This window comes from Sinocyclocheilus rhinocerous, unplaced genomic scaffold (assembly GCF_001515625.1).
Source record: "Sinocyclocheilus rhinocerous isolate Xijiao unplaced genomic scaffold, SAMN03320098_v1.1 scaffold411, whole genome shotgun sequence".
NCBI classification, from domain to species: Eukaryota; Metazoa; Chordata; class Actinopteri; order Cypriniformes; family Cyprinidae; genus Sinocyclocheilus; species Sinocyclocheilus rhinocerous.
This window is the reverse complement of record NW_015640493.1, coordinates 2,501,542-2,514,968: the sequence shown is the minus strand read 5'-3', so window position 1 is coordinate 2,514,968 and position 13,427 is coordinate 2,501,542. Positions and strand designations below refer to the sequence as shown.

At 36.8% G+C, this 13,427-nt stretch overlaps 1 protein-coding gene across 6 annotated transcripts in view; it reads right to left on the bottom strand.

The window, feature by feature from the left end:
- Nucleotides 1-13,427, bottom strand: part of LOC107753260 (cadherin-18) — a 136,097-nt gene that overhangs the window by 79,309 nt on the left and 43,361 nt on the right. For all 6 annotated transcript variants that reach the window (XM_016569384.1, XM_016569387.1, XM_016569385.1 and 3 more), the window contains exon 2: nt 6,467-7,143. In XM_016569384.1, coding sequence (XP_016424870.1) covers nt 6,467-6,715 — 249 coding nt within the window. In that variant the 5' untranslated portion in view covers nt 6,716-7,143. The remainder of the gene's footprint in view (nt 1-6,466; nt 7,144-13,427) is intronic.

Below are 13,427 nucleotides of genomic sequence, written 5' to 3'. Positions count from 1 at the left end.
ACATTCATTTTATTTTAATTTTAATATATATATATATATATATATATATATATATAATATAATATACACACACCCCACACACACACCAATAAAATTGTGTAAATTTTTTTTTATTTAGCATATATTTATGAAAGCCTGTTCCTGCCTCAGATAAAATGGTTGTCAAATAAGTAAAAGCTAAAAGTCTCACTCTGAGACAAAGTCCTTATTATGAGAAATAGTCACAGTTGTGAGATATGGACTTCCATACATATTCCATACATACATACACATAGCACTGCTACTGAAATTCTGGTACTGCAAAACTCTAATGAGTTGTTTACCCATAATATGTTCATTACAAAATTGCTTCATGGACAGCTGATGAGGTGATTACTCTAATCACATTGTACTTTGACCCCTAAATACAGTGTGAGTCTCTTGACGAAACAGCTTTTCTGCTCCCTTTCGTCCATCTTTGAGGATAAGGATGCCATCAGTAAGGCACTCAACCACATGAATGCAAGAAAATAAAGAGCAGTAGGAAGGAAGGCAGGGTCTATCATCTCAGTTTGTCCCTCACGGGAACTTTTCCTGTGCTACTGCAAGCATCTGCAAGTTTTAATTAAGCAGAGCCTCAGAATAAACACATCCACTCACACATCCACACAAACGAAGGGGCTGAAGGATTAATTGTCTAGAGTCTTTGCCGATCTAATTAAGGGTCATTTCGCATCATGGCCATATTTTACCAGCCCCTGCGATAGAGGCGGTAATTAAATATGAGGGAGTTAGCCACACTAATGATCCTGGGACCTTGCCTTTTGCATGTGCATGTCAAATTAAATCCCTCATAACAGTTTACTCTTAATGGCATTTTATCATTGAGGACTAGCATATTCTGTTGACGCTGTAAACTCTGTTCAGTTTTTGTAAACTGTTTGAGTACAGAGCACAGCGGTGGCCAGAGGGCTTCAGGGCATCTTAATCCAACCTGCCGTAGCCAGTGAACCAATCAGCGCTCTTCTGAAGCAGTCGTGCAGATATGCTAATAAAGGAAGACAAAAAGTCATTATTATTGCATGCAATTAGCAACCCGATAAGGCTCGGTTTTGAAGTAATGCAATTTTAAATTACTGCCATCTGTTTAATGCCCATGTAGCACTCCAGTTACAATGTCAGGCTACAGGAAAAGAAAGAATCCACCCGTCTGTTGCTTTAAACTTCACACAAGCCTCACTAATACTGCCATTTTTTCAGTCTGATTTTATTCAATATAAAAGCTCAGATACATAGCTCAGGTTTGCTTATACGGTTAAAACCTCATGAAGATGTAAATGTAAACCTTTTTTCATAGGCATCTCATTCATCTGATTGTCACACAGATGCATTTTTGTACTAGATTTTGTCTCGCAGAGGCAATTTTCCATTGTTGCCTTCAAGTCCTCTTGGGAAGTTTATACTTATGAGTTCAGAAGTTGGAATTATGCTGAGAGGTGTATTCTAATTTAGATGTTTTGGTACTAATTTATGCTTGATCTGTATTTTATGCTTCATATTAATTATTTAAGCACAGAGAATGATGTGATGTTGTCTGTCACATCATTAACCAGCTAAATTAGCAGTATTTTTATCACTATTCTTCTACAAGAGTCAGGGGCATTAAATCCTAAAAAAAAAAGAAAAAGAAAAAAAACTGAAACTTGTTACTAGGAAAAAAAAAACATCAGCTAGTTGCCAATTTCTCATATTTAATTTAGTTATTTTAGTTTAATTTAGCAATATTTCTCATTTTAATTTAGTTGATACTTTTTAATGTACTAATTTTAATGCACTTTAATGCACTAAAATAAATAAAACTAAAATTAAAATTAAAATGTATAAAAAATATGTAGACATAACAATTACAAAAACTACTTAAAAAGACAAAAAAAAAAAAAACTCAAACTTTAACTAAAATTCAAATTAAAATGGAAAATATTAAAAAATAAAACCTGATTAAATATATTAATAAAAACAACACTTCCAAGGCAACATTTCCCAAGGCATATATATATATATATATATATTATAACTACTTTAAAAAGACAAAAAACACTAAAACGTAAAATATAATAATAAAAACTATTTCAAAATATGAATAAAAACTCAATACTAAAATAACACTGGACATGAAATGTGTTTTAAAACAACTGTAAATATGGCCAATTTATGATTAAAAACAACTTGCTTCCTCCATTATGGTTTCATAATTCTATTTAAATTCCATTGATAAAGTAACTACAGTAAGTAGTTTTATATTTAGACAAAACATTTTATTTTTGCAAGCAACACTTTAATTGCAAATATTTCATTATATTATAGTAGATATTTCTGCAGCTATAATCATATAAAGTCGTGGACACACTAGACTTTGAGTGCGCAAAATTTCTTCGAACACTGCAACGTTGTGATATAATGTCATGCTCTGCAGCGTCTTTTTAAAAACATAAATTCAACACATAAACAATAATAATAAATCCATAATGTAAAAACAAAACATTTAAAATTGCATACTTCATACGAGAGCTGAGCAGCTGCCATTAAGATGCACATGAATGCTAACGGATACCTTTCTCCAGGTATCATAAACCTGCTCATTTCCAACATATCATGCCCTTCCTGACCGCTAACCTCATAAATACCATCATTCCAATATGATTTGAAGGCAGCAAGTGAGAAATAATGTCTGTCTCTTTTCTCTCTTTCTCTGTCTGCACGTCTGTTGCTCTTTTCCCTGCATTACCTTATGCTTGAGTACCCTGAATAATGATCAACCACCACACATTTCCATATTTCTGAAGATAAGAGAAGGCAATCTGCACACAGACAACTTAACCAGCTTCCTGCGGCCTCATTGTGTGACGCTTCAGTAAAGAGACGTAAAGCACACGGACATGACCTGCTGAATCAATCTCCACTTCAGAAAGAGAGAGAGAGAGAGATACACAAAGAAAATAAAAGGAGGACACTGGGATGGAGCAGCGCCCCACGCTAATACTCTCACAGTACCCATTAACCCTTTGGGGTCGACAAACGCGGATACGCGTTTTGTGGCATCTTCTCCTGATAACACCAAAAAGAACGTCTCGGTTACGTATGGTAACCCTCGTTCCCTGAAGGAGGGAATGGAGACGTCACGTCGGATGACCGACGAATTGGGATCTCGCTTAGAGAGACCAATCTACTTCGAGTGTAAACTAAACGAGCCAATGCAAATTGTCATGCGATTATTAGAAGGTCAGGAGCAGAACGATAGAACCGCTCGGCTCTGAAGTGAAAAGCTGAATATGCGCTGCATCTGCTGCCTACTTATACTCACGCTGTGATCAGCGGCAGCTGGATGCAATAATCGCATGCCAATTTGCATTGGCTCGTTTAGTTTACACTCGAAGTAGATTGGTCTCTCTAAGCAAGATCCCAATTCGTCGGTCATCCGACGTGACGTCGAGAGTGACCGACTGAAAGGGAACTTAAATTACAACGCTTATTGAATCAATTTACAATGCCTAATGCAGTTTTTGAGTACTGGGGAGTTCAAGGACAGTGACGGTGTGTCCTTCATTGAACTGCTACTGCTATGTGAAAAGGTACTGGTGATGATGAATATATGTTTATATCTGACAAATGGATTCTTAATAAAAAATATATATTTTCTGCATAAATATATAAGTTTATTTTGTTACATTTTTTCAGTATTGAATTTCAATGGTCCTGCAGTATGAATTGTATTATTGTTTTGTTGTTGTTCATAAATTCTAAAAAAAACAAAACAATAATAATCTAAAATGTGCAGTATAACAAGTGTAAGATTTTAATTAATTAATTTAAATTCATGACCACGTCATATTTGAAATATATTATACATAGTCTCTAAAGCTTACAAAGGCTGTATTTACTTGATCAACAGTAAAAATAAATAAATAAATATTATTATAAGGTAAAATCAACTTAATTTAAATAACAATTAATAAAAAAAAAATTTTCCATTTGAATATACACGTTTTTCATTTGTTTCTTTACTTCAATTTATGATTAAGATTACACTGCAGGACAATTTCCACACATTTTTATTTTAAATCATTACAAAATAATAAAATAAATAAAATAAAATGAAATAAAATAATGTTTATTCATGGCCCAATTTTGAAAATATAAGAGACAGAAATGATTGGGTTCTTCTTGGGAGGACAGTAAAATGGCATGTCCTGTCAGCAATCCATTTGCCACATTATATATTTTTGCAAATAGTTTCAAAGTCTAATATATCAAACAGCATTTTGGGAGGAAAAGTTAGTGAAAGTGACACTTAAGTATGAAATGAATTAGTCTATATTAGCCAGGTAAAGAAGAACTCTAAAAGTAAAGAAGTTATTTGAAGAAGAAACGTTGTAATCTGAAAAAAGTAATACTTCCTTCATGCACAAAAGCTCTCCATGTATGAAAATAAAAGAACCAAATTAGCCTATAGCATTAATTTAGTAAAATACATCCAAATGTGGTAAGTGCAAAAGTTTTCACATCGACTCCAGACTGACTTGCTAATGCTAATAGATTCATGGCCCTATTTGCGATTTGGCATGGACACAAAATTCATGTTTCACAAGATCGACAAGCCCGTGAGGCAAGCACAGGAGAACCGGCATGACTCTAGCCAAAGTGATGAAGGCTGTCAAATCTCAAACACGAACCAATAAGTCAAGCTGCAGATCTGAGCTGCTGTTTTGCTGTGCTAAGCTAACTCCGTGCAAAGACATTATCGATCAAGGCCGGCGGGTATAGACAAGTGAAGGAATAAGGTCAGAGAAAGAGCAAAAGGTCACTTGCTTGATTTACAAATTTATGTTGTTCATGAGGGTCTAACATGTTTCAACATTAGACTGCTGTTATATCAATGTTTAAAATAACATCAACATGCCCAATGTATTTGCTGGTCTTAAAGGCAGCCAAAATGGCCAGGCTGATCTATTTGATGGTTTTAAAGGGGTTTTGGACACTTATCAGCTGGTCAGGCTGGGAAACCAAAACTAACTTAATTCAGCTAAGACCAGCAAACCACCTAATGCTAGTTTAAATCCAAATTTGAGTTTTGATATACCCATTTAAAGTCCTTGCCTTCAAGGAAAACAAACCAAAGCCTCGTGCACACCAATGTTTTGTCCAACGGCAGGTAGCAGATCATTATTCATTGGCGTAACATAACTTAAAGGTTATTGTACAGCGGGTATAAAACAGAATCACCCATCTAGAGGAGTGGGTTTTGTCTTGCAACCCTCCCATACAAGCCACATTTGTGTAGAATTTGTGATATTGTTGTCACGTGCACGCAATGTCCACTCTTTGTCGTAAATTCCTGCAGCTGCGTCAGAGTTGCTGTCGGCCTCTTGGTCGCCTCTCTGACCAGTTTCCTCCTGGCTCTTTTATCCAGTTTGGAGCGAAATATGTCTCTACTAACTTTGCACATCTAGACTTTGCAATATTTGCCCACTCTTCTTTCAAGTTTAGTTCAATCTGATGGGGACAAGTTTGGAGCGACGTCCTGATCCAGGGAGGGTCTGTGTTGTACCAAATATCTTCCACTTCTTAATAATAGACTTCACTGTGCTTCTAGGCATTAAAAAAACCTATGAATTTTTTTGTATCAATCTCCTGACTTGTGCCTGTCCACAACTTTATCCCGGAGATCTTTTGACAGTGCCTTGCCACCCATAGCTGATTGTTTGCTTCAGTTGCACTACCAAGAACTGAAATTCTCCAGGAATGCTATTTTTATGCTGAGCTAATCAAAATGACCACAGCTGATCACAGTTGAAAGTCAAATGGCTTTGTGTGCCATTGAGAAGGTGATCAGCTATATCTGATTGAGTTTACAAAGTCTCATTTTTAAAAGGGGGTGATCTTTTTTCCAACTCAGTGATTCTGGTTTTTATTTTTTTCTGACATGTTGGTGTTTTTTATCTTTCACTTGGATGTTATAAGTAAATACAGCTGGATAAAACAAAAACTGTGTCTGTCTTCATTTAAGGCTGCCAAGCAACAAAATGTGCTTATTTTAAAGGGGGTGATTCTTTTCGATACCCACTGTGTATTACAAAAAAAATTAAAATAAATAAAAGTCCCAATATGTCTGCCCCTATTTTCTGTTTCAACAGAGAATACAATCAGCACAAGAAAGGAAACTGCACAAATTCTCTTCTCTTGGATTAATTCCACCACTGATGGTAAGTAAACAGATACATAAATTCATGAATTCATTCCATTACCCAGGTATACCAACTTCTATTGGCTACGACAAATTAGTTGGTATAAGTTGGTCAACCTGGTCTGCCAGCATTGGCAAGCTGCAGCTGGTCGGCCAAGCTGACAAATGCCCCAAAATCCTCTAAAACCTGCAAACTAGACCAGGCAAACCAGATTATCAAACCAGAACTGAAAATGTCATGCTTACCTTTCCTACATATTGTGCATCTGGACCAATGTGTTCCTCTAAGACAAAGAACTGGTTCCATATCCATCCGCGTTTGGGCCGATGGTGGACCTCTGTTTCCCCGTCCTTAGTCTGGTTGTGGTTGTGAGTTGCATTGTGGATCCTGGAAATGATTTTGGCTTGACCGTGATGGCTTGCCTCATAACACCTCTCCAGAAAACACAGGCACAAAAGTACAGGACACAAACAAGAGCTCGGGTTCACCTTCATGACTGCGATCAGGAGCAAAATACCCAATATTCCGAAATGATTCCAAAAACTACAGCAAAACTCCCAAAGTTCTGAAATAATCCAAAAACACAGTGGTATTCCACAAATGATATATTCCAAAGGAAATAGATGGTTTCCAAACCCCCCTCCTCCGCCACCTCCTCGTCCTCCACTGCCACCAACCAGCAGCCACGTCTATTCCTTATTCCCCGCCGCGGATGGTCGTTTGAGGGGCTTGATTTAATCAGACGTTGGACCGGAGGTCCAGAAAGCTTGAATGAGATTCATATTTCAGTCGTTCATCTTGGAAAGGCAGCAGAAATGCATTGACATCATGCACTCTAAGAGCACTTGAGGAAGAACGCAGACGCGTTCAAGCCCGGATGCAACAAACATGTAAGACGACAGCAACGTCCATGTTGAATCTCCTGTGAAAAGATGAGATGGACAAACAATTTTAATGTTTCATATGGTTTCAAAATACTACAATAAAGGAAACATCTCAAAAGACATTTAATTATGAATATGGCATCATTGCTTAATGTGCCTTTTTGTGAAGTTCAAGCCAACATGTTTGCCCCTGTTTATTTTACTAATACATGTTGCTAGACTTACTCTACAAGATTCATCAGTGCATGTTATTCCAAGAGAAAGTGTTTGTTCTGAAATGAATTTCCCTTGATAATGTTAACCAATACCCAATTAGCTTTTTAGTCAGTTTTTACAATCACTGTGGCTTCACTGTGGTGTGGGACAACCACTTTTTACCATTTTTGTCATTGAATATTTTCTTTCACTCTAAAATATGTTACATTGCGCAAGTAAAATGGCAATTTACATGACAATTCACCCCAAAATGAATATAATTTACTCTCAGCATCCACCATCGCTGAATGGAAAAGAGTAGATTGGACATTCTTTCATGCCATTTCATCTTTTGTGAAAGTCAGACCAACATGGGGGTGAGTAAATGAAGAAATTTTTTCATTTTTGGGTGAACTATTCCATTAAAAGAAGACATTTATGAAATTTCCTCACAGAGACACAAAACAACAGATGCTTGGCACAGTAAGTCCGTAACTAATTAGCTCCTAGTTATAATCAATATTTCGCTATTTAACAAGGCCTGCCATAATGTAATACCTTCGGATTCAGTCATCTGCAGTGACTGCGGTGGAGACAGAACACATTCACAATGCAGTCTAATATAGTTTCTCATCCTAAATTAGCAGCATGTAGACGAGTTAATATGAACATGTAGGCCTAAAAGCATATCAAATGCAAAATGATTATCTCTCAGAAGGATGAGTTGCGCTCGGGTAACCTGAAATACAACATTTTGAGTGTTCTTGGTGATATAGAAGGTTGCTAAACCAGAAAAGCATAAGACTCTTTAGTCAAATGCTTTGGTAAAAAAAAAAAAACAGAACACAAACATTTAAACATGAAATGAAGTGAGAGATCATAGTGTGGAGTTGCGAGCGGCATATTTAGTTTAATGAATGCAGAAATGCTAATCCTTTCTATGCACCAACAGCACTCTCATCAAGGTTTAAAAAGGTCACACATGTTATAAAATATAATTAAATGTGAGAAATCTACAGGATTCTGCATGCTGTCAATTACCACAGCAAGTAGACTTGACAAAACAAGTCTATGGTTTAATATAGCTAATGATACCTGCAAATTACAGTTTATGCTGCATCAGAGAATGTTGCTTTCAGTGGGCATACTGTGTTTCAAAGAAGCTGGAGAAAGAAAGAAAAACCTCAAAGGGTTGCAAAAGCAAAGGTACTTCATGCAAATAAAAAACGTATGAAACTGTAATAGCTGCAATGCAATACACTCACACTTTTAATAACATGTAAATTCGATCCCTGCACTTTTTCGGGCAAGTGTGTTCACAAAGAGGGCCGGTGTGAATAAATCTAGATTTAAATTCAAAGAGACAGGATAGTCTGTGCATGGTGTGATATTTAATTCGTATCCAGATTGAGGCGATGTGAACGTTTCATTCATACTTGACACGCAGAACGTCCAAGACAGACTCATAGATTAATAACTTATGATGTGCCAGGAAATCCCTTATATGGACTAAATCATCCAGCTATCACAGTTTAAGCAGAAACGTTTGGACTGATGAAAAGTGAAGACATTAAACACATGATTGAGACAATATATTGTTTATGTGTGTTTTTCAAGTCATCTGCAGGTAATAAATAAAGTATATGAATAATGCAGTGCTAATTGACATTGCATTTATTACAGTATAGAAACTAGTGTGCCTTATTCTGTGATAAAAATGGAAAAAAGTGTCTGTAGTATATAAACAAATCGTAAAATTGATTGAAAATAATATAGAATAAAAATTATTGCTATTGTCCAGCAATGAATTTAATTTCTTAGCCAATTAAAAGTAAGAAATAAGAGAAAAATAAACCTTGTCAAACATTTGTCAAAAAAAAAAGTAATATTCCCCTTCACTTGTGAAATGATAACTACACCCCTGATTCTATAAGACATATTCTGTACACTGTAAAAATGATTTTTCGAAACTGTAACTACAAGATTATTGGAGTATATTTTACAAGATAATACTATTTCAAGCGTTCTATTTAGAAATGCCCTAGCAAATTCTGAGGGAAAAAAATTGTTACAACATATTTTTCATTGTACATGCATTAATTTGACATTCTTATTGAATATACTATACAGTAAATACATTTTAAATAGAAATTTAATGTGTTTGCATCCAACAGTTTGCAGAAGTTTCTTTAAAAGCAGCTCATTTCAGGATGACAGAAACATCCAACAACTAACTAACCACAATCACTTGTTCATGCACGAGACTCTAGAACTCAACGAAAGCCTCCAACCAGGGCCGAATTTACGCATAGGCATTCTAGGCATGTGACTATGCTCGCTCGTACAGGGGGGCCCAAACACAATGAAGAGATACATCATATTTCGTGTTATACTATGGGCTATCTACAACAGTAAAAAAAAAAAAACCCTAGAAGAGATTGTAAATAAATATAACAAGTAATAGGGTAAAAAGTGACAACTATTTCCATGTTTTCCACCTGTTTATGTACCGAAATCACACTTACTTTCTCCTGCTCTCTCCGCAGATGCACACACAGTACAGACACGCATACGTGGAGACATGGACAAACTTGTTGTCAGCACTGTGCGAATTTATCAATAAAATAGTTTCGCAGCTGAAAAGCTACATGACATTTCTCAGTAGCGAGGTTCTTGAAGCAGTTCAACTTAAAGATTCACTATTAGTAGACGCTGCTGCTGAACACTGCTGAGAGAAGCACAGATGCAGGTTCACACGCGCTTAATCTCTCGCCCTCTCTCTCTCTCTCTCTCTCTCTAATAACTGCATTCGACTACATATCAATGGCTCAAGCCTCTGTTATTAGCTCTAAAATGACATTTTGGAATTTGCAATGGAAGGTTTATGAGGTGCGTAAGAAATTAGTTCAACACACACAAGATTTCAGGACGGAAACACAACAAATAATGGGGGCAAATTTTGCCTATGTCAGGATTAGAGGTAAATCCGGCCCTGCCTCCAACAGCACATGCAAGCTTCTGATTCTAATACTGTCATGGGTGTCAAATCCTTTAAAGTGTAAACAGTTGAAATCCCTTTAAAATTGTACATGGATTAAAAATATGTTCTGGATTATTGGATAATCCTCATGTTTGAGCAAGCTCTTCACTCAGGAAATAATTCAGCTCGCATTTAGTCACCGGTGTCACCTATAAAAAGAGTCCATTGTTAAACCAAGACTTCCATCAGAGAGGGAGACAAATTCAAACATACAGGCCTATATAAATGTATTGTGGTAACAAATAACACAAGTGCATCCTTATCTGTCAGGAATGACTCCTCTCAAGAACCCAAGGGTGTCAGCGTTTTCTGACAAAAACTGAACTAATCTAAACATACCTGTGGTCTTTGAGCTGTCAAAAGGGTTAAACTAAATCAATGAGCTGGATAGCAACACTTCAACAAAACAAGTCCACAAACACGCATTGCATTGCATGCATCTATAAACAGACAATGCAGTGGTTCTCAAAGTGTGGGGTTATTACAGGAGACTCATATAAAACTCAACAACATAAAATGTTTAGTGAATAATGACTCAAATTTCGATCTGGCCTAACACAAAGCTATCGTATGGCTTTAGAAGACTTTCGAAGAAAGCACACAAGTTGCACTGGACTGTTTTATTGCACTTTTATGTCCTTTTTGGACAATACTTGTCTCAGCAGTCAATAGCTATCTATCTCCTTTTGTGCTCCATGGACTAATCGTTCAATGTAGCTCCAGCAAAGCAGTATTTAAAACAGGGGGTTTACAAAAAAAAATCTAATTTCTATGAGTACAAAAAGTGAATATAAATATAAAGTTAGAAAAAAAAATGCCACAAAGGTGAGGAGAAATATAAGTGTATTCTAATACATAATCTCATATTCTAAGTTGAATATATAAGCAAGTAAAATTCATATATATATAATATTTAATATACAGTGGAGATCAAAATTAGATAACAAACTATAAATACTTGATTATTTTCTGAAATATTGTTAATCTTCATCGCTCAAAATCTGAAGGAATATTAGCTGTAGGTATACCACTGTTCTACTAACATGTTTGACAAAATATCCAAGGCATTTCAACAAAAACCTTTATTTTGTGGAAAACAGAGTGCTCAAACTTTGTCATTAAGGATTTTCCAGAGATTTTCAGTTGGGTTTAGATCAAGACTCTGGGCCGTCCATTTAATTATTTCAATGTTCTTAGCTTCAATGATCTGCTTTACCCGTTTTGCAGTGTGACGTGAGCATTTCCTTGCATGAAAATTGCAGGCTGATTGGGAGATGCTTGCAGGAAAGGAACTGCATGTTGTTGAAGGAGGTTCTGATAAACATTTGCATTCACCAGGCATGTTGGCCTGTATAAGAGGCACAACTCCTGCTGCACAAAACATCCCCAAACCATGACACTTCCTCCTCCACCTTTCACTGACTTCTTTACGCACTCAGGGTTAAGTCTTTCCCTAGTTTGACACCGCAACAAAATGTTTCCCATCAGACCCAAATAAATTAAACTTGCTCTCATCACTAAAGTGAACATTTGTCTTACATGGACAACCAACCTTTTTGGGGGGACTTGAATAAATTAGTGTCATTGGAACGACCAGCTTCTCTTTCAGTGGCCGAAAGGGTCATCCCTTTAGCCTTCATCTGGACAACCTGCTGTCGGAGGGACTCAGTCACTTTAGAGCGACCCGCCATTTTACAATCTATCTATCTATCTATCTATCTATCTAAACATAAGTAAAATGGGTCTAAAAAATGATACCATTGCTCACCGTTGCTTTGACATGTTACTGAAGCATAAATTTGACAAACAGTTTTGTAGATTTCCATCTTTCCCATTCAAGCAGAAGATGTACTGTATGCCTATTACCTACATAAAAAGGCGTCCCAGAGACATGCCACGATGGCCCTGGGTGAACCGATGGGTTTTACCCTCGGCACTGCTGTTCTCTCAGGGTGAGGCAATGGGGTATTAGCCTGTGGACTGGATTTGACAAGGTATGTTTCAGATTTAAACCACTCCAGTGTGTGTGTGTGTGTGTGTGTGTCTGTACAGGTTTTTCTATACTGGTGGGGGCTTAAACCTGAATACACACCAACTCATGGGGACTTGTGTCACTGTGGGGACCTAAATTGAGGTCCCCATGGGTACAAAAGCTTATAATACAGAATTAATTAGTTTTTTTGAGATTCCAACTCATGGGGACTTGTGTCACCGTGGGGACCTAAATTGAGGTCCCCATGGGTACAAAAGCTTATAAATCATACAGAATTAGTTTTTTTGAGATTGTAAAAATTAGGGGTGGGCGATATAGCCTCAAAATTTTATCACGATATTTCAAGAATATTTGCGATAACGATATTTATGACGATATAGAAAAAAAAACATGGAACAGCGTTTTATTGGTGATTGCAGCTGGCAAACAGCAACTCGAGGAACTAGGGTTACATACGTAACCCGAGACGTTTTCCTTTAAGAGGTCAGTTAGTTTTCACTGATATACTTTAGTAAGTTTGTTATTAAATTAATTCTTTTTTTAATGTATTAATGCTTTTATTCAGTAATGATGCATTCATAATTTGAAGTGTAAAACTATTGTCATAAGGTGGCAGCAGCAGCTGTGTGTTCGACTTGAAGCAGACTGGTGTATGATGTCAAAATATCGCGAGAGTGACTTGCCCCTTATTTACACTGCACGCGTCTGTGGCACGTTACGTCTCCGACGCGGCCACTCTAGTCAATGCTTGTGTTTACAGGCAGTGGAGCCGCGGCACGTTTCAAAAGTGTACGCGCCACTTCGCTAAAGATATGCGCCTCACCCTATTTTTGAAGGTAAGAGTGTGCGCTCGAACATGCTCTAGAACCGCTCTTGCGATACTTTGATGTCATACAGCGATCAGTCTGCACAGCGCTGCTTCAAGTCGAACACATCTATTGGGTTTGTGGTGTTGTTGTTGTGCACGCTAGGGAACGTATATCCGCCATACGCAATCGCATCGCGATATGACACTTTTTTATCATGTAAAAATTTATACCGGTATTATCTTGGACGGTATGATATGGCACACCCCTAGTAAAAATGCACAAAGC